Here is a 25,086-nt window from a genome sequence, read left to right as displayed (position 1 = left end):
CGCTCTGACAGTTGGGGAATCTTCTTCCCTATCTCTTTTAGAGGGGGTGACTGTAACAGACTCAAATTTCTTAATCTTAATCTTCCGATTAATTATTCCGAAATTTCTTTTCGAATTCCTAATCCTTTGGTTATCTAATTCAAATCACCTTTAATTCCTAAACCTTATTCCGATTTTGTAATTTCTTCCAAATATTAAACTTAAAAATATATATATATATATTCTTAAATTTCTTTATAAGCACTAAAATATTGTTTTATTATTTTATACTACGAAAAGTAAAATTTTAAATATTATATTTACGGTTTTATTAAAACGTTACGTTTCAATTTCGTTTCCTTAAACTAACTTTACTACTTATCATTTTAACTTTACAACTTTGATTTAATTATTTTATACCTAAAAATTAACTATATTTTTCTTATTAACTTTAATTATAGTTTTAACTAAAATTTTCTAAGTAAACTATCATATTTTCATAATCAAACCTTAATCATACTTTCCCATTAATCTAAAACATTTCACTAGTATAAACTAGAACAAAAATTGGATGAACCAAAATCCTTTCTACATCAATCCATAATATTCATCACTTACACAAGTTATCACCATTCCCTTACACAAGTTAACCTTCTTTTACACTCCAAACTCTTACACATCCACTTACACACTCCAACTCTTACACATTCACTTACACACTCCAACTCTTACACATTCACTTACACACTCTAAATCACTTACACAAGTTAACCTTCTTTTTCATACAATCTTATGAACTAAAAATTGCCCAAAATCCATTATAAATACCCTTCCTTAGCCATGAGATCACTTGCACCCCCATCATCAAATCTTTCTACCATTCTTTCTTATATCTTCACTTCATTAACATCTTACTAACTTTATACCCTTTTTATTTGTTGAAGAATCAAATGAAGATGGAGCTTGATCTTATCACTTCTTAAGCCAATAGTCATCAACTTTTGAAAAGTCAAGTATTATCTTCTGGAGCTTGGATATCATTTTCTTTTGAAGATCTACTTCTTTGAAGCTTGGAGCCTTGAAGACTTTCTCTTTTGGAGCTTATTTCTTTAAGTTCTTATTTTCCTATTATTATTCTCTTACTTGGTTTAGCACCACCTTCGGAGGAAAATGGTACACATTTTCTTAACTCTCTCGTTATGTGATATTTATTTATGGTTACTCGATAATATAAAAGCATGATCAACATGATTTTATTTTAGTCATTTAAACTTTATATGGTAATATTAAAGTCATATCCAGTTTAGTGATATTTTCGTCAAAAAAATAATACTTTTGGGACACTCGAAAAAAAAGTCGTATATATGGAAATTTTTGATTAATATGAATTTTACTAGTTAAATAAACTTATGTGTTTAAAATGATTCCATATCATCTTGGTTTTTTGATAAATTTTTAATCGGTTTATTGGTAAAATAGTCAAACAAATTTGTTAAAATGCTTAGCATTGCTTTTCTTGAAAACTCATTTCATATAGATTTTGGACCCTTAATAATTTGTCGAATTATGCTATTTTTATAGTGATGATAGATCCGTTTACTATTTTACTGGTTATTTGATAAAATATGTTATTAAGTACTTAGAAATATTACCCTTGACTGTTATGATTATTTATGACACAATAATGACTTAGTTTAGCCTCAGGAATCTTAGTATAGCTACGAAAATTTGTTATTTAATTAATATTAATTTATTAGATACTAGTAATTTGTTTCTATTAAAAGGGTAGAATTGTCAAAAATTTAACTAGTGGAAGTTTGACTTATAAGAATGTAAACTATTTCGGTTTAGAGTCTTGTTTGATATTGCATGATATTGATTGTATGGCTCTGATAGTAAGGTAACGTCGAACCATGGACCGGCATGTAAAATCCCGGCGTCCGTGTTAGCCGGCACGTAAAATGCGGTGTCAGATAGGGGATCCGAGAAAAACTCATCCTGTGAAGTCTCGAGCATAACAGTATTGAGAGGAGTGACAACTCCCACCACAGTTAGGGTTTAGGACTACGGTCCTCACCTAACCAGACCCTTACATATATCAGTTGTTATTATTGTTGTGATCTTGTGAAGTGCTATGATGGTAAAGCTATGAGGCTTAATTGAACTTGATTAAATAAGCATTAAGGTTACCAAGTATTTAGTAGCAGTAATGAACTTCTGCAAGTATTGAGAATGTAACTTAATGGCTTAGTAAAGGTCAATAATGAGTAATAACCTTCTATATTGTGCTTGATGATTATTCTGTAAAAATGATTTAACTATCGCATCATAAGCTTGTTGAGAAAATTGTACTCGGCTTTATCGCTGACCGATTTAATCGGCTGTCATCCATATTATGGATGACAGTATTTTGCAGGAAAATTTAGCTTAGGTTTCGATCCAGGCCGCAACTTTAATTATTCTATCGAGGACTTAGCTTCAATGATTTTACTTGATGACTATATTGTACTTATGTTTTTTTTATCGTATTTAAGTAAACCTTATTTTATATTTTCTCAGTTGTAAGATATTTTTTTTTTACTTATGCTTTGAACAATTTTAGTTTAAATGGTTTTTAGCAGTTCGGCGTTTTACACTTCCGCATTATTTATCTTAAGTATAATTATTAATGTTAATTATGTATCGAGAGTGCCGCTCCTGCTACAGTGACGGAAGATCCTCGCTTCAAGGTGTTGACGAGGCACTGACGTGTTGTCATCTGGTCTCCCTTGAGGATGCCTACTCGTCCGTCATCCTGCTCGAATTGCAGCAAGAGTTGATGAGGAAAGATTGCGGCTTTGATTTTGTTGATGAGTGGGAGCCCCATGATGGCATTGTAGGGGAATGTGTGATCCACCACCATAAATTGTATGGGCATGGTTCTGCTTCCGTCTCTTTCCCCTACTCGTACAGGGAGTATGATGGTTCCTAGTGGAATGACCTGATTTCCCCCGAATCCGATCAAAGGTTTATCGAGGGGTTGCAAGTGTTTTTCTTCGAACTTCATCTTTCTTAGGCACTCTATGGTTATGAGATCGGTCGTGCTTCTAGTTTCCACCAGTACTCGCTTGACCTTCATTTGCCCGATTTTGAGGGTGACCACTAGAGGATTGGTGTGTGGTTGTTGCAGCGGTTGGGAGGTAGTAGCATCAAATTTCATGATCGGCCCATTTGTCGTGATTTTTGGAGATCCTTTGAGAAGAGTATGTACGCTGTCCTTCGCGGCGCGGATCGTGGGATATTCTTCGGTGTAGCCGCCGAAAATCATATTGATGGTTCCTTGTGTGTTGGAACTGTCGCGTCTAGCCTCGTCCCTCTTGGGGGATCTGCGTCTTTGATTCCAAGGCCTCCTTTTCGCTTCTCCTCTTGCGTCGTAATCCTTCTGGTTGATGAACCTCGACAGTTTTCCCTCGTGGGCCAACTGATGTAGGATACGTTTGAGTTCGCGACATTGGGCCAAGGTGTTGCCATATTCTTTGTGGTAGTTGCACCACAAATTGTAGTTGCGGCGATCGAACGGGGTGGTGGTAGGAAGTGGAGTTGGCAACTCTTCCCGAATGGCGAAGAATATGTCTTCTCTGTTGCGGTTGAACATCGGGTCGTTACCTCCATCTAGCAAATTCCGCGTCCTGGACTTCCCTTCAACGACATATACATGTCTGGATCGTGGAGGTCCCATGTCTGGGGGAGGTTCTGGACGACGCGGCATGTAGTTTCTATCAATCTCGATGTATGTTCCTCTCTGTTCCTTGAGGATTGATGGGAGGATATGGGATCCTTCTTTCTGATTTTCGTTTTTTGGGGTCATGTGCCTGACATATCTCGAAAGCCGTGACGTAGCTTTGACACTGGTTCATGGCCTCCGCGTATGTCTTTACTTGACTCTCGACAACCTGGAACTTGAACCTTTGAGCCTTCATTCCGTTAATTAGGGCGTTTAAGGCGACTGATTCCTCCAAATCAGTTACTTCCAGCACCGCCTTGGAACTTCTTCAAATATGATGATATGGATTCCCCTTCTAATTGCGTTATGCTGAGCAAGTGAAAGTTTGATTTCTCCTGCCTTCTGGATACTACAAAGTGACCCAGGAATTTGCCTTCTAGTTGGGCAAAGTTGTGGATACTTCCCCCGGGAAGGGAGGAATACCACGTCAAAGCTACTCCTGTGAGAGTAGTTGGGAAGAATTTGCACCACAATGATGGGTTAGTGGTGTACAGAAGCATCAAGTTCTTGTAGGCCATCAAGTGTTCCTCTGGGCAGGACGTTCCATCGAAGGTCGTCATATTCGGGATCTTTATCTTTGTCGGGTTGGGAGTATTCAGTATTACCGAAGCCAGGGGAGAGTTTATTGGCATGGAGTCTTCAGGAAGATTATCCTTGCTGGCCTCATTCCGTGGCATAGTGATGGGACTGGTGGGATGGCTAGATCCCGTGAGCGGCGCTTTCTTCCTTTCTTCTCTTCTTCTGTCCACCAGTGATTGAACGCTTTAGGACGCCCTTTGCTTCTTGCTTTCTAGGTAAGTGCGGGCGTCTTGAGAGGTGGTTTTGGATTCTCCATCTCGGGAGTCATTTCTGTCGAGACTCGCGTGGGTCCTTGATCTTTCCCGTCTCTTCTTATTTCGTCTACTGGAATGTGACATCCCCGAGTTCCCATCCCTAGATTCATGGGATTTCGGTATTTCATCATGGGGTTCGATTCGCTCTTGTAGATTCTTCATCTGGTCTGCCCTATCTTCCATTACCCGTTGATGAGCAGGGTTATTATTTATGACGACGCGGAGTTGTTCGGAGAAGGCGGCAGTGAGGTTTCGTGCTAGCATGTCCAGATCACGGCGAGTCACGGCTTGGTTGTTAGTGTGGCCTGCTGAAGTGTCTGTATCTGTGCTGTGCACGGTAGAAGTTTGAGTTGGATTCTTCTTGGGAGCCATGAATTTTTATTCAATTCCCCACAGACGGCGCCAAATTGTTTCTGTGATGAAATGAGGAAGTGTAAGACACTTGAAATACTGGAAGTGGAAGCGTTGTTAAGAACGGCGATTCGTGGAAGAAAATGACTTGAATTCTTGCAACACAACACGTTAGCCTTGTCCGGGGAGTGATCTCCCGGAAAACCCCTCCGACGCTCAAGTTAGAACGGAGATGTGAGATTAATGAATAAACGATTATAGATTGAACGCAGGAACAGAGATGTCGGGGTTGAGATTGCTTGTATCTGGGTAGGCTAATGAAGAGGAGTGTGAGTAAGGATATTAGAAGGGTTATTCTCAAATGATCCTCCCCTAGATGTTGGTTGTCTTTATTTATAATGATAGAAAGGAAGTTACTTCTGGGAGATGGTTGGTTACCATGCATAGTGATGGGGGGTTATCAGCACAAAAGATGGGGATCCATAAAATGAGGAATGAGGGGTAGTTGCCAAAGGGAAGTTAGGTCATTTTGAAAGTTACCTTCCAAGGGGAAGTTAGGGTATTTGGAGGTTACTAATTTATGGGCCAATCAAGGAAGTTGCGGATATCAGAAAAAGACCTTTGACCGAAAGTCAAAGTCAACCAAAAGGATCAAAGGGCATTAAGGTAATATGACATTAATAATTTAAATTAATTAATTAATTAATTAAATGTTACCATGACAATTACAATCATTTGAATTCGCTTCTTGTTGTCTAAGTTATAGATGTTTTTGTTTCCACGTACAAAACATATAATTTTTTGATTGTTTATTTGGAAAAAAATTAATTGAATATTACTATTACTGCTGTAAAATGTGACTTTAAATTTATAAATCAAACTTATAAACAAAGTTACAAAATACTTCGTAGAAAAACAATTTACATATAACAATTAAGAACTATGCTTATGTACACCACTGAGAACTCCAAGATATCGATCTTCAACCCGAACAAAGTAACATGAAGAAAAAGGTTGCTCCATATTTATTGAAGAGCAAACACCATTTTATGAAGTAAAACGTCGCTTCATGAAACGCAACATCGATTCCCGAACTAATGTGAACATTAAATCAATCCCTCCCAATATATTCAAAATATATTACTTTTTAACCGTAGGTAGTTATAGTATGACCAACAAAACGAAAAATAACTTGCAAATGAAAAAACGCGCCAAACTCGTAAATCGCAGCTTGTGCTTTTTCCAAAACATAAACTTTGATTTGAAAGCTTGCAACCCGCGAGCTTTTTCGCGATCCGCGAAAATCACATTGCACAAAATAGAAACTTTGCAATTTTTGGATATTTCCAATTAATTAGTTAATTAATTTATTTATTTGGTTAAATTAAATAAATTAATTTAATTACTTCTCGAAACCATTATACACTCTAAATACTAACAATTAAGACTCGGTTAATTATGTTCAATCCTCTCCTCCTTCTTTCAATTTAGTTATACTAAAGTGTTTTGGGACTTACTTGGGTTGAATTAATGTAAAATTTACTTAGCTTTTTTGTAGTTAGTAGGTTCTTGATGTTCTAAAATCATTATTTTGGAATTCTTTTTCATATAGAAATCAATATATCTCCAAGTGGGACGGTAAAAGATTGTAATTTAGATGTGTTCATGTCAGGTTGCATTTGATAAGGTGTTATCTAGAGGTGTTCAAGACCGAATATCGGATACCAGGTCATATCCAATCCGGTTATCCGGTTATCTGGTTTTGCGGACACCTAAATATGCATTAGAATGAATTTTGTGAAGAAATAAAATTGTTGAAGGGAAATAAGCATTGCCGTTAAATTTGTTAAGAGATATTTATACCAAAATTACACTGAACATTATATTACCGTAAATGCCTACTTAGAATGCATGCAATTAATACGACAGTTACATAAATCAATTAACATTTTTTTAAATTTAATTGTAATGAATTGGGCCTTCTAAAAGACCTTAGAAAGACCGTCACTTAGGAGACGGAGTGGTATATAAGAGAAAGATTGAAAAAAATGAGATTATTTATCTACTTAATTCCAAATATAAGATTGGGGAAAACTTATGTCCCAAAATAAGCTTCCGTACATCCAATCCTAGCTTCGGGTAGAGTCGCTGTTAGTAACAGCGAAAGTGAAAAAAAAAAATTAAAAGCCCAAAGTCGCTGTTAGTAACAGCGACCTAAAAAAAATAAAAAATTAAAAGCCCAAAGTCGCTGTTACTAACAGCGACTAAAAAAAAAATTTGTTTTTTTTTTTTTAATAATTTAAGTCGTTGTTAGTAGTAATAAAAAAAAGAGTATGGGTCTAAAACAAAAACTAAAAAGAAACTCTCAGTTTCAAAATTCTCATCATTTTTTACAAAATCCAAATCAGGAGATCTTGGGTCTAAACTTGTGGGTACTCTATTTGGGTATAGACGTGGGCATGTTCATATTACATTTCAACAAAACCCTAAAACTACACCTGCTTTTTTGATTGAGCTTTCTACTCCTACTAGTGTTCTTGTTAGAGAAATGGCTTCTGGGTTAGTAAGGGTTGCATTGGAATGTGATAAAAAGTGGGATAAAAAGGGGATGAAATTGTTGGAAGAGCCTCTTTGGAGGGCTTATTGTAATGGGAAAAAGTGTGGGTATGCTTTGTGCCGGGATTGTGGGCCCCATGAGTGGCGGGTGTTACAATCTTTGGGGCCCATTACGATGGGGGCGTGTGTTTTGCCCGGCGGAGCCGACGTAGAGGAGGATGGTAATGGTGTTCAGTTTGAGGGGGAGTTGATGTATATGAGAGCTAAATTTGAGAGGATTGTCGGATCTAAAGATTCGGAAGCGTTTTAACAGCGACTTAAATTAAAAAAAAAAAAAGAAAAATTTTTTTTTTAGTCGCTGTTAGAAACAGCGACTTTGGGCTTTTAATTTTTTTATTTTTTTCACTTTCGCTGTTACTAACAGTGACTCTACCCAAAGCTAGGATTGGATGTACGGAAGCTTATTTTGGGACATAAGTTTTCCCCAATCTTATATTTGGAATTAAGTAGATAAATAATCTCAGTTTTTTCAATCTTTCTATATAAGATATTTACATCGTTTGACAAATTTAATATACCTATATGTGACAGTTTAGGATTATGAAACTTCAGTTATTGTCTAATCTCATTACCCCAATAATAATATTTATCCTCAAGCAAGTAAATATTAACTACTGAAGTATCACTATTATTATTTCTATAATATATTCCAAACTATATTTAGTAATTACCGAGAATGTTTTAGGACACAATTCCTACATCAAATTAGCCAGACAACAGGTACAAGTAGATTAGAAAAACCGTTTGATAAGTAGATTAGAAAAACAATCAAAAACATTTCAAAGAAACCCAATGGCAATGCTAGATAGTAGTCACAAGAATCAGAGACATTTTAAAGGATTAATGACAGGTAAAAGAAGAGGGTGATAAGTCGTCAAATAGTCATTAACAAAGCCAAGGGGAAAAAGAGTGACAAGTCAACTATGCATAAGCCTAACTCTAACCTAACCAACGTCAAACAACAGGTAAAAGGTGCATATATTATCAAGTTATTTTACTATAAACCATAAACCAATATAATTTAAAGCAAAACAACTAAATCTTAGGCTACATAAAAAATGAACAGTACCATTTCACGAATAACAAAATTTATGTCCTATTAGTCTCTTGGTTATGTGGCGTACTATAAAAACGCAGCACTTGGAAAAGTTTGATAGTCTATCCTCTCGGGAGGCAATTATGTAAATGACGAAGCGTTCTTGCATCTGGTAGCCCATGCTTTTGGTCATTCATCACCACATCATAAATTAAGCCCAAATTTCATGTATATGGCTAGCAAAATCACTGCAAGTCCCTAAAAGCTATGCACTTGTACTTTTTCAAGTAAACAACATCCATTATGTTAATGTTTACACATTCTCAAGTACATAGCATTGGCCCACTCTTCCTAAAAGCTCACACTTTATACATTTAACACTCTCCGAAAGAGTATTACTTCACAAGGACTTGCAAACCGACCTGGCCAGAGCACATTTGTGAAAAACAAAAAGCCTACACATCCGGTCGATAGCAGCTGACATGATAAGCTAGGTCAGTGTTAAAGCTCGGATTCTTAGACGCATCTGTTGCATACTTAGCAGCAAGCAAACTTTGATAGGGTCGATGAACAGGAGGTAAGAATAATCCTGATTGTCTATCCATGGACAGGAGGCGTCCGCATTTGCTATATGCCACAAACAATAATACACATTAGACAAAGTGAAGTGACATTGATTTTATATATATATATATATATAGGATCAAATAAGAAGATTTTAAAATGAGAAGGATAAGGATTTTTTGTTAGTCATTATATGTATAAAAAAGGATACTATGTTATAAATTAAGAACATCTTTCAGATCTTATGACATAGTATCTTTTCTATGTAAGATAGTGACTTTTACAATTACGTCTTTTTTGCTTATTCGTGACCTTAGATTTTTTTTATTTTATTCAAATCAAGAGTGTAGATAAATCATATATATATATATATATATATATATATATATATATATATATATACTTACACACATTATTTACCTGCATGCTAGCGTAAATAGGCTCTGATAGCTGCTGATCCAATGCTTCAATAGATAAATCATAATCAGTCAACTCAAGAAAACCTGAGCAACACTGAATAACCCAGGACAAATAATGTAACATATAAGTATCTTACCAAAAGAAGGTTCAGAGCCATCTCTGACTTATTCCCGAGGAAATACTGCAGAGCTATATTAGAAAATTCCTGCAAAGAAGTGAATAAGTTCCAACAACAAAAACAAAGGTTAATGACAAAAGTCAGCTGCATTGAAGATAAGTTACCGTTAAATGCCTATATACATTATAAACTGATGAACCTCTTGCATGCACATAGCTCCCTACCTGCAAAAAGGAAAGCTTAAGTGCTCAGAAAAAAAAGTAAAACATCACATGGATGATTTAACTAGAAGTTACAAAAACTAATACAACCATAGGTACAGGAGTATTCAGTCAGGTACCAACTACAAGCAATCAGAAATTTAAGGATAAACTTCAGATTTCAGATTAATAAATCCATCTGGGAACATTTGTCAGTATCCGAGTGAAACAGACATGTGATGTCATAATTAATTCCAAACAGCGAGTTAATTTAACATTTAACACCCAACATTCACAGGCAAACTATGTTGCTTGGACTCGGGTACAAGTATCGGATACGGGTGTGGGTCCTAGAGTCCGGTACGACTATTTTAGAATTCTAGAAAGGCGGATAAGGATACTGGTACGGGAATACGGCAAAATAATTTAAAAGTTACACCAAGCATTCTTTACTCTAAAGCAAAGAAAGAGTAACAGGAAAACAAAAAAGTTAAATAAAAAAATTGAATAAAATGTAAGAAATTAAGAGTAAGGAAAAAAGAAAACAAAAAACAAAACAAAACGAATAGGAAAATCAAAGCACGTGATTTTTGGCAAGATAAAGAAGGGGAAGAAGTGGGTCAAAATTAACCTAAATGACTCCAAACAAAATCAAAAAAGTAACAGGAGTAATAGCGACATCTTCTTCTCCCTTTTCCTTTTCTCTTTCTTCACCAGGAAAGCAAAGGTAAGCTTTTTGTACTTTATTTTTCTTCTTCTCTCTTTTTATTGTATTTTTCCCTTTCTCTATTTTTTCCCCTTCAACTTCTTCACAAGTACTCCCTCCATTTTCTTTCACAAGCTTCAATGGAAAAAGTAAGAACGACAATTGAGTTTGCGAAATGGTGTCGTACCCATGTGCAAACTGGCATATCGGGCACGAATCAGGCACCGGTATCCGTGTTGGCCATACTGGACACCAGTGAGCCAGAAAAAATGAAGATTCCAAGTAACACAGATCAAGGGTGATTGTCATTTTACAACATCAAATTGTTGAGTTTTTCTACTTAATTTGCTGACTGAGTTCCAATTCATACAAAATGGCCAAAAGGAGAGAGAGATAAAAAAATACTAGTGATCTAGTACACGTAACCCAGAGTTGGAAAAAAATTCAGTTGCATAAGGCTTTTGTTGTAACTTTGCCTTCTATGCTGTCTTCACTCACAGCGAAAAAAGATAAATAAGGGTTGTTCATATCACTATCACTTCCAGTTTTGTGTAAGAATTTGAGATTTCCTAAGATGTGTTACATATGGCAAATAATAAGCTGAATAGAAGTCATATATGTCACTTTATTTCCAAAAAAGAACAGAAAGTTGGTAATAATTTCCGAAATCATGTATTTATCTTTGAAAAAGGTCAAAATTCCAGGGCACATCACAAAAGTTGTAGGAAGTAAAGAAGATATGATCACCATATTAATCAGAGGCACGCAGCAGAAACACGTAAGCAAAATAAGCGAGCTCTCATATGTATTACCATAAATAATTTTTTACCAAATCTTTAATAGGACTGTCCTTAAATTAGGACCCATTTCTGATAACTCCCTCATTTCTCTATTTAATATGTAATCACTTTTAAAGCTTATGAGATTATTTTTTTAAAGGCTTATGTGATCATTTTTAAGGCCTCTGTGATCACTTTGAAAGGCGTATGTGATCATTTTTATTTTACTATTTGATCACTTTTAAAGCTTATGTAATCATTTTAAAGCATATGTGATCACTTTTAAATCTTTTGTGATCACTTTTAAAGCTTATGGAAATTGTGTTTTGTAGTGGTGGTAGTGTTGGTGGTGGACTTGAAAATTAAAAATGATCACATATGTGCCTTAAAATTGATCACATAGGTTTTAAAAGTGATCACATAGGTTATAATAATTTACCTATCAAAAAGTTATTTCAGACAAAGACACCACTTCAAAAATTCAGCAATTTCAGAAACTGCTTGGACAATGTCACCATCATGTGAATGGGAGTATATTGTTTGACTGATAATTTTTAAATTTTTTTTATCCTTTGAATCCTTATAGTAGATCAAACAATAAGTTTTCACTGAGCAAGATCCTACTATCATGCATACACTAGAAAAAGAAAACCCATAGTAGCAAACAGAAACATTGAATCATCCAAGGTTGAGCACACTACCTCATCTGGCGAAAAGAAGGCCACTGCATCGGGATCTTTAGAACCAGCAGGGTGAAGGGACACGACAGCTCTTAAGACAGAAGGAATAAATAATTCAATCACAGCAACTTTATCAGGGGAGACTCTAGAAGATCCAGGTCTTAAACTACTTGAAGGATGGTAACTTTGTGCAACCATTGACGTATCAAAGGAATCCTCATTTGCAGGGGAAGGAAGTGAAGAAGCTCTCTTCAACCACTCCAATCTTTCATATGTTGAAATCTTAATGTTCGGCACTTCTTTCTTAATTGATTCCAAGGTATCAATTAGTGTTTTGTAATTTTTTGCTTCTTCTGGGTTCTCTACCAAAGATTCATGTGAAACACATTGTTTCTTTGAAGATGATTCACGGTCAAGATGCGGAAAAAATCTTTGCTTTTGATCCGTGAAGGACTTTAGAGCTAGCCTGCCAAAATCAGAAAAATGAATCGTTACCAATCCAACAGAATAAACCAGTAACAGATCAAATATCATTATGATTTAGTATAACTGATCAACAGTAAAACAAAGCAAACAAAAACTCCGTCTTTCACATAAGCAATATCTAGTAGCTGGTGACAAATTGCTCTTTGAACTTGTAGTTCTCGATTTACAAGTGATTGAAGAAAAAATGAAACAGAAGGTAACTGATAATTGAAAAGAAAAGCAGGAGTAAAAAAATATATGAGAAATATTATGGAAACGAAAAAAATGATGATGGTTTCACGTCGGCTTTATGAAGCACCCTGACAAGAACTTCAAAGAATTATCTCCTTTTTTATTGGAGATGAAAACTATATCCTCTCTTAAACAAAAGCAAATGGCATGATATTATATTTTCTTTCCATAACTTGAATATAAAATAGGAAAAATTGATATTAATAATCCAATATTTCACCCATCCACTGTAAATAATCCCACCTTTGGATTATTTTTTAATAATCCAACCTTTGCCCGTAGTTTGCTATCAGCATAACCTTTTATTTTATAATAATCCAACCTATACCCTTAGTTTGCTATCAGCATTAGTATGCCGACAGCAAACAAAGGGCAAAGGTTGGTTTATTAAAAAATAATCCAAAGTTGGGATTATTCATAGCGAATGGGTAAAAGGTTGGATAATTAATATCAATTTTTCTTATAAAATAATACCATGAATAAGGCTAACTTTACAAGTGTATATAGTCATGATGAGAGGATAATGACTTGAATTTTCATGCCCCTAGCTACTAGATATTGCTTATGTGAACATAACTTATAGTTCACATTATAAAAAACTATAATGATGAATACGCAATTATGGGCATCTTTCAAATACGGAAAGTAAATTTGCATTTACTTTGGACATCTTTCTACATTCTAAAATCATTTAGAATCTCCCTTGGTCAATGCTTGTATCAGCACAACCTAATTACAATGTTGTAATCTTTCTACCTTAATCCCCTAGAGCTCTCAAACGGAAAGTAACTTCCCATTAGTTGCATGTGATGGGAAATTCATTCCCTTATCAGTTTCCAGAGAAATTGCCTTCATGCATTTAGTTAACCTATTGTAATTTGTTTCTTTAGAAATTGACATGGGAATTTCAACCCCTATGTAAGTTATAATCCATATCTCAAGGAAATTGCTATTTCCCTTAGAAACTTTATTTCCCAAGCTTCCTCCTCTAATGGTTAACCAAATACAATTTTATCTAGTTATTTCTAGGTATTTGTATATCCAAGGGTGAAAGGTTCCAACCAGAGTAGTTCGTTGTTGAAATTAGTATCACATGATTCACAAATCTACTCACAAATCGAAAAAAGCGAATTGCGGTGGGGTTTGGGCTAATTTATGCAATTTTAAGCAAATCGCGAATTCAAAAGGCGAATTAGTTTGCAAATTTATTTTACACTTGTTGGAAATATCACTCTATGATACGAACAAATGAAAGATGTAGAAGAATTGCATCATTCGCAACGCTTTACAGTCATTACACGAAAGTAATGTCAATGCTTTTGTAAACCTTAAAAAATCACACCTAAATGTATTCCACTTTTTCCAATAATAATTTTCTGAGAAAGTCTTCACCACAATACAAACCGATATCATAACTAAGCTTCCCAAAGGAAACCAAATACTTTATCACTTGAAAACAAAATGTAGCTCAGCGCCAAGCCGCCAATTATCCAGTGAAAACTCAATTGTACGCCTACAATTAACTCAATGTTAACAATGACCACTCTCTGAGATCCACACACTAAGGATGCATATAAATTCCCTAAGATTTTATATTCTATAACTCCCTTGAGCTCCTGATAAAGCTTTCTTACCTTCTTTCATCATTTTCATCTAACAAGTTTCATGTATGTGATGGACCCGAAAATGCTCTAAAACATGATTATAACGTTCATAAACTTCTCAGAAATAACTGAGAAGTTCCATATTTCAAAAGATTGAAAAACTGCAAAGAACATGGAATTTCATCTCCATAGGTGTTTCCCTCCCAAACTAAATTAAACGGATTCATCTAACAGTTTCATGTATGTTATGGAACCAAAAAAGCTCTAAAACATGATTATAACATTCATAAACTTCTTAGAATTAACTAAGAAGTTCCATATTTCAAAAGATAGAAAAATCGCAAAGAACATGGAATTTCATCTTCATAGGCGTTTCCCTCCCAAACTAAATTAAAAAGATTTGGCTTATCCTTCTGTAATGAATGGAAAATGATGTAGCAATCTATTAAAAGAAGGAAAGTTAATATCTGAGAAGTTATGCAAGCTGTCCAAGAGAAAAACTAATTCTGTTATAGGAAACTATTATGTTATGATTATGTTTTGAGGTCATCCTAGAAGAAATATTGTAATCAAGTGATTAGCTTTGTTTACAACAAATATAGCATGTAACAAGAAAATGAGGAGATATGAAATGAATATGATTTGAATTCTCGCTCTTATATTAATATTTTCTCCGTCTCTCTTTCTTGAGTTTCTGCTCTTTGTTCCAAATCTTCAACTGTAATCTCGTTCTCTCTCAAATTCTCAGGTTCTGGTTTATTACGACTTGGTAGTTGGTATAAAAGCATTCTTACAATCTCATGGAACCCCAACCAATCAAACATTGCATTGAGCAACTTGAGGAAAAACTAGGAAAAATCACTCAAAATGCTTCAGCATATATACACTCTAAATTTTTACCACTGGGTGAGAAATGGACTGAAAAGCTGTGATGATGGAAAAAAGTAAAGGGCAAAATCTGATTTGGAGAATACCTTTGCATGATTATAGGAAATAAAGAGAAAATGCAAGAAACACTAACCTATCTTACATTGGAGAACCCAAGAAGTCGTTAAATACAAACTACCCTGGGATCATCACAGAACTTACCCTCTTCCAAAACCAAAAGCAATTCCCGATTACTACACCACATACTTTTCAGTATTATCAAAAATAAACCCAGAAAATCTCCATCCGCACCCTTGTGCAGCCTCAAACATCTTCTAAAACTCAACTCGAAGTAGAACTGCACCAATAATCAAGAAATGCCCCCCTCCCACGCCAATATACCCAACTTAACACTCCTACCAACTAGACCTGTGCAACGGGCTGGGGACCCATCAGACCCCCTGATCCAACCCTTTCTTATACGAGCTTTTGAAGGGTCGGGCCCTAAATGGGTCGGGTTATTAGCGGAGCCTACTTTATTGTAAATGGAGCGGGTTGAAAACGAGCTTTACACGAGTCCTAAACGGGCCTTCATGATTTAATTAGATTAGTTTATTCTTTGATGAAACAGCAACTGAATCTCAATATTTTCCTTGAAAATGCAGTAGAAATTCCCGATTTAAGCAAGAGGATGACTTGATTTTCAAATGTTAAATCAATTTGTGTAACAATCTTTGAAAGAGCGAGAGGATTTGAAGCTAATTCAATTCAAAAATGGTAGAAGAGGAATAATTTTAGTTATCTGTTATCAAAATTGCTTGGAAAGCCAAAAATGAAGGAAGAAAGAGAAATGGGAAGCAGCTATAGAGATGAAAGACTATTCACATTAGTTAAGAGACAACCTGCAGGATTACAATTTACAAGATAACAATATCTTTTTATTTTTTAATTTTTTAAATATTTTTTTCTTTTGTGATTGCCACATATTGTTTCATAATTTCATTGATAGTCTTAATCAGTATATTAAATTGCATAATTAAATGATAGAATAAGAGATAAAGATAACAGGCCAAGTTGGATCGGGCTCAATGGACCCGACCCGTTAAAGCTTATTTTATGGGTCGGGCCCGATCCAGTCCGTATCTACTGGAGCCCGGCCCGTATCCAGCCCATTGCACAGGCCTACTACCAACCTCACAACTTCTCCATCAATCAAACCTGAATACCAAAGGTTTTCCCACCAAAGTCTAAGACAAACCAAAAAGGCAAAAATGCAACACAAACAATATTCACTCTATAATTCTTTTAACCTTCCACCCACAAATTTTCCAAAACAAACCACAAGGCCCACCAAAATTCCGAAATGAGAACTTCCTCGATTTCCAAGATATTGATAAGGAATAGAAGAGACAAAGAAAAACCATACCCACTTTCTTTGAGAAAAAAGGGGGAAAAGAGAAGATTAGAAGGGAAAAAGAAGGTAAGGAAGAAAAATAAATCAAGTAAAAAAGAGCTTCATTAACTCGCATGAAAATATGTAATACCCACCGAGGAAGTTTCCTTGCTACTCCTCTCGTCTCTATGTCCACAAACATCTAATAATTATCTTATCTATTTCTCCACTCCACTTTTGAAATGAGCATAATCACGCAAGTTTCCTTCCTTAAAAATGAGCATAATCAAAATCAAGCAAATTTCAACTTCATAAAAGATAATGTGTCTATTTCTCCACTCCACTTTTGAAATCATAAGTCTATTTTTAAAGGATTGCAAAAGTGGGTGATGAAGGTATTCATTTGGGCCTTGCATAAAAGGTCATCAAAGATTTCATTTGGGAAAACAAACGGCATATCACAGGTTGTTAAGAAAAGAGGTGCAGGTCAGCTGGAATCCTAGAGGGAAGTAAAAAGTTTTAGAAGGATCACATCAGCCATAATGTTATCAATTATGTCAGTAAGTAAATTTTAATGAGTTATAATGGTTGATTTTCTTTAACATCTAAAACATGGCCCATCATCACCATCCAACAGATAGACCTTGAAGGCCCAAAGAAAGAATTATGAATTAGGCAGCCTGGAAATTTTAAGCGAATCAGTACACATCATTTGTTGCCATCACACTCATACATTTTTTCTATGTCCCATTCCACTACAAATGCTTTTATCCAATTGCGGCCCACCCAATACCTAAGAACCCAACCGTAACTTCCATACTATTCTCTACTTTCCTTTCTACTTCTCAAACAACACTTGTATTTTCTCCAGTTCATCCTTAGTTGCTCCAAGCCCAAATCACATTCTAATTTGGATGCTAAGGAGAATGGTGCAAAGTCTATCCACATTACCATTACCTACCTTAAGGACAAGGTGGAACTTTGGACGACCAGTAATATAATGAATGGAAAATGGTGTAGCAATCTGTTAAAATAAGGAAAGTTAATGACTCAACAATTATGTCAGCTGTCACAAGAGAAAATAAATTCTGTTAATGAGTCTGTTTTGTGGCCATTCTAGAAGAAATATTGTAATCAAGTGATTAATGTTGTTTAAAATAATTATAGCATGTAATAAGATAATGAGGAGAATAAAATGAATATGATTTGAGTTATCCCTCTTATATTAATATTTTCTTATCTCTCTCTCTACTCTATGTTCTTCTCTATTTCTTAGTCTTTTTCTGTGATTTCTTCTCTTCCTCTTGTTCTTTACTCTTGTTCCTTATCTCTTTCTCTCTCAAATTCTCAATTTCCGGTTCATTACACATTTTGTACCCTATAAAAGCAATTTCAGATCTAGGAACTTACTAAGTGTGTTGTGCTGTATGGCATTGAAAATGCCAATACTAGTGCCAAGAAATAGGTACAAGGACATGAGAAACCAACGAAAAGGTTTTCAGACATATATCTTTGGTACGAGAAAGCAAGTACAGAACCTTTTGTGATGACTATAATATCAATAGCGGCAGAATAATTCATTTGCTTCAAACTTAAATTCTTATCTTACCTAGTCCTGTCAACTGCAGATGCACCAGCCTGGCCAGCAAGTTGTCGCTTCCAAGCATATGCAACTACAGCACCATCTGGACAAACTAAGGGCATGTGCAATCCCCAAGAGTTGCTTCGTGATCTCAGAGCCTCATTAAGAACCCCAGAAGATTCAAGCTGCCTTCCTAGCACGAGCAAAAGAAATCAGTAGAATATACACGGAGAAGGAATGATAACAAAAAGAAGTCACTAAAAATCCATACAAACACTTTCTCAACATTTGTACAAGCTTTGTTATGTACATAGCTATCTAGCGTTAATTAGATAACCCATTTCTACTAGATGTGAACATTAATTTCCCGCTTAGTAGTGTCAAGCTAATGAAAATTGTGTGATCATACACATGGGCATTATAAGGACGACAACAAAGAAGGTGAGGAGATAAACAAGATCATCGTGAATGGCTACAAGCATTTTAAAACATCAAACAATTCCAAATTCTAGCGACGGCAATACAGATTACCTATTCAAACTCATCATGTCCATATCCCTTAATATAATACTCCAATCCTTTGAGTTTGCACCATATGAATTAAAACGCTCTCACACATTTAAGTCTTATAGAGCAAACTCAAAGGGACAGTAGGAGTACTTCATTTCCATATTCCTTAGAGTAACAATTCATCGGTTTTTTTCCATGCAACGCTTGGATTGAGCAAGCAAAATTAGAAACTAACTCTCAGAAAGCCATTAAGGTTTGTAGGTCGAGATGTGTTGTAGTACAATAGGCGTAGGGAAGAAATTGGCGATGCACATGATGCTTGCCTTGGCCTAGGTACAAATTTGAAAATTTTAATCTGCAAATTAGCACATTATGTTGTGCATTTTTTTTTCCAAATGGAGGTACAAATTTGAAAATTTCCAAGTGTGCAAGCCCAATGAGAATTGGGTTTTTAATAACTTGGTTTCAAAGAACATTAGGTGAAGGGCATCAACAATGCAAATTTTAGCAAGACTCTCAATTCTCTAATCCTCATCAAACAATAACCATTGTAAGAAACAAAAGGGATAAACTAGCAACAAACTATTGTTTTCTTAACTATTCCAAAGAAGACAACATCGGACACTAAAGTACCACTATACCAAACCACATTGTTCTGGAGTCCTACAAAATAGAGACTTCTTTTAAAAGAGATATTTTCATTGTTTCCATACCCTAAGTATCAACAAAGGACAAGGGAAGATCAAGAAATTTAACTCAATCCATCCACTAATGAGATGAGGAAACATAGATACACATAACGAGGATTAAAAATGATTGAAAAACATATGCATATGCAATAATATTTGATCAAGATTCAAGAATAAGATCCCTTTTTACTGAAATTGCAAAAAGAGATTGTAAATAATTTAGTGCTTTTTCATGCTTAAAATAATAAAAGATTACATATAAGGATAACTAGTTTCCCAAAATTTCCCTCCACTAAGCATGTCGGATATTCAAGGATGTGTAAAACTGCACTAATAGTCGTGATCGCAATGTCATATATCGCACAAAAGAAATCCCTCGAAATAACATGAAACACAAATTATTGCACTAACTTTCAAGGCACGATTAGTGATTGTGATCCAGTTGTAATTTGAAAATAAGAAACCAAACTTTACAACATGACTATTACCTTGCAACAATGCCACAATCTTAATTACAAAATATTGTCGGATACAAGAACCAAAATAAAGTAATGTGAGAGATTGCACGAGAACTATGCTTCTTTTTCATTCAACACAATCTACAACTATATCTACACGAACTAAAAAATAATTTCAATCATTGCCTACATGTATTCTCTTCCATCATTCAATCTTATTTGCCCTAAGATCGGTTGCAAATCACAATTCTTCATGTTATTCTTCACTCGCTTGATCAACACATCTTTGATCTACCCTTTTCTAATCTAACATCCCAAAATTTCTAACTTACGCGTTTTTAACGGTGCATTTTTTTAAAGTTTTGCAAACATCTACAAACATGAAAAAATCATAGCAAACAATTCTCTTTTATCTTGTCTATAAATATTGATATTAACTAAACATTTTCTTACATCATCATTTCGAATTTCGTTCATCTCAATGCACCCATCTCAACAACCATCATCTTTCTACGACTTTTCTAGAAGCTTACTAACTTGATGCTAGTCGTAAAAAAATTTTCTTTAATCTTAGAGAGTTAGCTTGGTCACATAATATTCCGGTCACACTTCTCCATTTAATCCAGTCAACTTAGTTCCACTAGAAAATTGACTCAAGATTCATGAAACATGCACATGGACTGAGCTCCTTATTAAACAATTTTTAAGATCCTTCAAGCTAAAACCTATGTTATCAGGAACACAATACGGTCGGGACGTGGGACGGGAATGGGAACGCGGAACGCAACCCAAGGTACATATAAGATTTTAAATTATTTTATTATACTTTATTCTAAAAAGGTTTTCAAGTAAATATTAACATATTTAGATAATAAAAAAATAGTTGTTAAGTAATTAGATAACTCCTTAGATGCTAGTTAAAGTCATGACATTGCCCATATGGGTTGTCATTTGACTTGTGTTATAAATGCTTACAAACTTGCTTCTTGTTTGCCCTCGTTTTGCAAGGTAAAATCATACAAAAAGGTTGGTTGCTTGTGATACTTTTAGCAAGTTACAAAGTACAAAATGGGTGATTTATTAGTGCTTATACAAACATGATATGGCTGTACATTCATGTCCTAATTCGTGCAATATGAAGAGTCTTGAAGGCCTTTTCACTTAGCTTATTAATGGAGGAGTTATTACATGTTTATGGCAACTTAGTAGCAGCAAAATAAATCAAGAAACTCCTGGCTTTTGGGTAGTAATATTGTAATGAATTAATATTTTCATATGAGGGGTAGAATAGTCTTTTAGTGAAGTTTCTAGAAAAAGAATATTATGTAACCAATCTAGCAAATGGAAACAAGTTTGTTAGGCTTGTTAGCTATAAATACAATGATGTAATAATTGGTTAGAGGCATCAATGAATATGAAATGAATTATTCCTCTCAAACTTATCTTTCTCTACTCTCTTATTTTTCTGTTATTTCTTCTTCCCTTTAACCCTTTTCTCCTTGATCCTAATTTCCATTTTCATCTTATTAGCTAGTAGTGAGCACATTACAAATACACGGCTGGAATGTGGAAACAAAGGGGTGTCTTTTGGTTGGAAAAGCACACTTATTTGCGCATTTAGTAGACCCTTTTCAGTAATAAGTGAGCGTTTCTAAGGCTGGTTGTATAATTGTACGTTTTTCCACCTTTTAGCATGATTTTTGAGTAAGATAAAGCACCAAGGGTTCATCTAATGAAGAATCAAAGGTCAACATTTAATTCAACAACATAAGTACTCTTTTAATGGCAAAAAATACACCTTTAATGTTCATTAATAAGTAATTTTGAGCCGATGATATTTTGGGCATTTGTAGTGTTTATGTGTGTGATTATAGTGCATTTTAACTTGTTTTCATTCAGTTTATATGATGTAATAAGTGATAGACAAACTCTTTTAGTACTTGGTTAGAATATGAAACGTTTAGGTACTTGGTTAGTCTCTGATAAAACCGGTATGATAGTACTATTAAGAACTTTTGGTATGCTTTTAGGGTTGTACTTTCATGTCTATATAATGCCATTTTCATATCAATAAAATCAAACTTGATCTTGTTAAAAAAACCTTAAGCTTATGCTTGATTAAGAATTAGAATTCTTGTAGGGAATTTTTCTAAATACCCCAAGTTAACACTTGAAGAATTATAACGTGTGTTGAGAGTTCATTCCAACACAATAGAAAAGTTCGAGCTCTTGAAACATAATAAGAGAGTTAAAAAGAGTGAAGATGACTTGGAGGATAAGAGTCGAAAAAGATATGAAATATATAGAGTTGCAAATTGAGATAGTAGAAAAGCGAAATGAATGGGAAAAATCCATATGAACGACTATTGTAAGTGATATATTTGGTTCATGTAACCGACCTCAATCCTTACTCTGACGTTGTTGTTGTTGTCTAAATTTAAAAATCTTTGCTTGCTTGAAACTAGATCCTTGATGGTGACCTAGCAACCCTTGTATACTCAAAACTACTCAAAGACTAAGTAAAAGGGATAAAATTAAAAAAATTAATTTTCATCTTAGAAGCACCATCACCTACTAATTAGTGTACGAGTTATAACTATAAGGTAGGCAGTGGCATCTTGTAGCTTATGAGATGACACATGGGTAGTGTACAACCATATTCTACCCTTGTCCCACAATTGTATACCTTCCATTCAATAAAAGTTTATAAGCCACTGAAAGTACAATGCCCGGTAGGTATATTGTATTAACTCCTAAATCCGATTGTTGCTAAAGGACATAACTTGGCAACCTAGTTACGAATAATCTCTCTATAGCCACCGAATTGAGGAGGTTGAATTCAAAGTGTAACAACAAAGATAATGTGTGTATATAAAAATACCACAAGGTTCCAATCCATTCAGTAACAGATACATATATAACACCAATCCATTCAGTAACAGATACATATATAACACCTATGTACCATCATATTTGCTACAACATCCACTTTGCTCCATCCTAATCTGAATTCACTACATTAACTTGTCAGGAAATGACTCCAAACTCTCCCTAGATAATTATCATCCACACTTTTAGTCTCTCTTTTCATCACAGGATAACAAATTTCGCAAGCAATAGCTAAAAAGAGAAAACTAAGAAAACAGAAATTTAAAAAACCCTAGAAAGAAAAAGGCGAAGAACGAACCAATGTTGCGAAGGTCTTGGAGATGTTGACGCATAGAAGAATCTTCTTTATGGATTAAATTTGCGTTTTTAGAACGCTGATCAGATTCAGCAGGCAAAAGCAAAGCTTCCAATACACGATCGACACCAATTCTGATGTCGGCGATAAGGCGAGCAGCATGGCTTAATCTGCCCATCGCCATAGCTACTTGCTTGGGAGGTGCATCCCCCGTTGTTTCCGCCATTGATGGAAGTTGTTGGGGCTGTTGTTCGGATTGCTGCTGCTGGTGATGCAACATTTTGAGTCTCGTCGAGCTTTTGGCTGTAATTCGAGAGATCTGTTGGTTAGAGTACTTAAGCTTGACGTTTACGAGGTTTGGGTTTTATTCGTCACGTTAACAAAACTCGAATTGGTTTGGTAGAAAAATAGAAATAGATAAGTAAAATCAACAACAAAAAGCATGGAATAAGATCTTGGTTTACTTAATTTCATTTATAAGCGTGTAATTTTCAAGTTATAGGGTATGAATATGTTCGCAGTTATTAATTACGAACAGGTGTTTAAATAAAAAAAAAGTCATAGGTTAGTTCACAGTTACTAACTACAAACAAAGCATTTGACTTTCTTTTGACCAAAATGCTTGTTCGCAGTTAGTAATTGCGAACTAAGTCGAGGCTAAATACATCAGTAGCTCTTTCTTCTTTATTTCCCCAAATTTCCTAAACTTTAACCCTAACCTGTCAATATTCCCCTCTCTAAATCCTCCATCAAACAAACTTCAACTCTTAAATTCTTACTTTCCTCTTTCAATTTAGCACTTCAACTTTAGTCCGTGACACCCTAAATTGCACAAAGGTAGGTTTTTTTTCTCATTATGTAAGTTTTATTTTGAGTTTTAGGGTTTCCGAAGTTTTTATATATTTATACGAATGTAGGTCACAAATTCTCAAATCACTAATCTTCTAGGTAATCCATAACTGATTAAGGTAATTTAATTACTTTATTGAGTTGGTTTTTGAAGTGTTATTGTTGATGGTGATAATTGTATTGGAATAAAGTAATTGATATAATTTTTTTAATTACTTTATTGAGTTGGTTTTAGAAACATAGTTTATATGTTATTGTTATATAATATAGATAATGTAATTGATATATGTTAATCAAAGATTGTTTAAATTATATGTTAGTGATATATTAGAAACATAGCTTATATGTTATTGTTATATAATATAGCTAATATAGCTGATATATGTTAATGTTTAAATTATTTAAGAAAATATTGTTTATATACAATTATTTATATAAGATTGTTAATCAAATATTGTACTTCACAAAGATTGTTTATAGCTAATGTAGTTGATATCTTTATGAACAAATTTTAGTTATTTAAATTATACATGAAAAGTTTCTTCATATAAGATTGTTAAACAAAGATGGTGATAACGTAATTGATATAATTGTATTGGAATGAAGTTGATCGATTTTGTATGTATTCATGTAGAAATGGCATCATTTTGTTTCTCTATAGTATTTTTGGAATGGTTCTATTCGAGAAAGTAGTGGCAATGTTTATTATGTTGGGGGTAGACTTAGGTTGTTTACATGAAACTCGAACATGGATTTGAATGAGTTTAAACGTTTTATATGTTCTAAGATTGGATTGGACTCCATTTGAAGTACTGTAAACATAAGTTTTAAATATGACATGAGTGGACAATTGCTAGCCTTTCCGATTGAGGATGATGAGGCTATAGATGCTATGTGGGAGCATTCAAAGTCTACCCCAAATACCCTCTTTAGAGTTATACGTAGAAGAAGTATCCTTAGGGAATGTAGTTGCTTCTAATCTTTCTCCTATGCCTATGCCTATATCAACTCAAGAAACTCAAAATCCCTTTGTTCCTTCCCCATCTTGTACTCCTTCCCAACCCCCTCCAAATCAAGTTTTAATTAATGTTGTGTTTAACTTAGGAGAAAGTGATGAGATGGGACCTTGGGATGATGGTAATGACAGTAATGAGCTGGATGACGATCCTTCTAAGGATGATGTGGATG

General features: G+C 34.6%; 2 protein-coding genes across 3 annotated transcripts; one reads left to right on the top strand and one right to left on the bottom strand.

The window, feature by feature from the left end:
* Nucleotides 1-5,206: 5,206 nt before the first annotated feature.
* On the top strand, nt 5,207-7,955 carry LOC130801041 (protein MIZU-KUSSEI 1-like). Its single transcript, XM_057664801.1, has 4 exons — nt 5,207-5,235; nt 5,332-5,427; nt 6,599-6,654; nt 7,335-7,955. The coding sequence occupies exons 1-4, from the start codon at nt 5,207-5,209 to the stop codon at nt 7,790-7,792; spliced, it is 639 nt and encodes a 212-aa protein (XP_057520784.1). The 3' UTR covers nt 7,793-7,955.
* Nucleotides 7,956-8,401: 446 nt separating this feature from the next.
* Nucleotides 8,402-23,476, bottom strand: LOC130800671 (mediator of RNA polymerase II transcription subunit 27). 2 transcript variants are annotated; one of them, XM_057664259.1, is made up of 7 exons: nt 23,053-23,476; nt 18,236-18,401; nt 12,067-12,511; nt 9,845-9,904; nt 9,699-9,767; nt 9,563-9,606; nt 8,402-9,205 (listed from the first exon to the last, which is right to left on the bottom strand). In XM_057664259.1, exons 1-7 carry the CDS (start codon nt 23,327-23,329, stop codon nt 9,034-9,036), a joined length of 1,233 nt encoding a protein of 410 aa, XP_057520242.1. In that variant the 5' UTR covers nt 23,330-23,476; the 3' UTR covers nt 8,402-9,033. The 2 variants fall into 2 exon arrangements, 1 of the variants encoding a protein (XP_057520242.1); XR_009039477.1 differs by having other exon boundaries at nt 9,110-9,205; nt 9,699-9,751; nt 23,053-23,433.
* Nucleotides 23,477-25,086: the final 1,610 nt, after the last annotated feature.

Source organism: Amaranthus tricolor, chromosome 15 (assembly GCF_026212465.1).
Source record: "Amaranthus tricolor cultivar Red isolate AtriRed21 chromosome 15, ASM2621246v1, whole genome shotgun sequence".
NCBI classification, from domain to species: domain Eukaryota; kingdom Viridiplantae; phylum Streptophyta; class Magnoliopsida; order Caryophyllales; family Amaranthaceae; genus Amaranthus; species Amaranthus tricolor.
Note: the sequence above shows the minus strand (reverse complement) of the source record. Positions and strands in the feature narration are given on the sequence as shown.

What these genes read in the sequence shown, in the direction of transcription:
- LOC130801041 (XM_057664801.1), top strand. Translation starts at nt 5,207, where the DNA reads ATGTCGGGGTTGAGATTGCTTGTATCTGG. An exon ending in TTGAGATTGCTTGTATCTGG is followed by an intron (nt 5,236 to 5,331) that starts GTAGGCTAATGA and finishes TTATAATGATAG; the next exon opens with AAAGGAAGTTACTTCTGGGA. An exon ending in CATAAAATGAGGAATGAGGG is followed by an intron (nt 5,428 to 6,598) that starts GTAGTTGCCAAA and finishes TGTTCATGTCAG; the next exon opens with GTTGCATTTGATAAGGTGTT.
- LOC130800671 (XM_057664259.1), bottom strand. Translation starts at nt 23,329, where the DNA reads ATGTTGCATCACCAGCAGCAGCAATCCGAACAACAGCCCCAACAACTT. An exon ending in CCAAGACCTTCGCAACATTG is followed by an intron (nt 18,402 to 23,052) that starts GTTCGTTCTTCG and finishes TGCTCGTGCTAG; the next exon opens with GAAGGCAGCTTGAATCTTCT. An exon ending in ATGTATATAGGCATTTAACG is followed by an intron (nt 9,768 to 9,844) that starts GTAACTTATCTT and finishes ACTTCTTTGCAG; the next exon opens with GAATTTTCTAATATAGCTCT.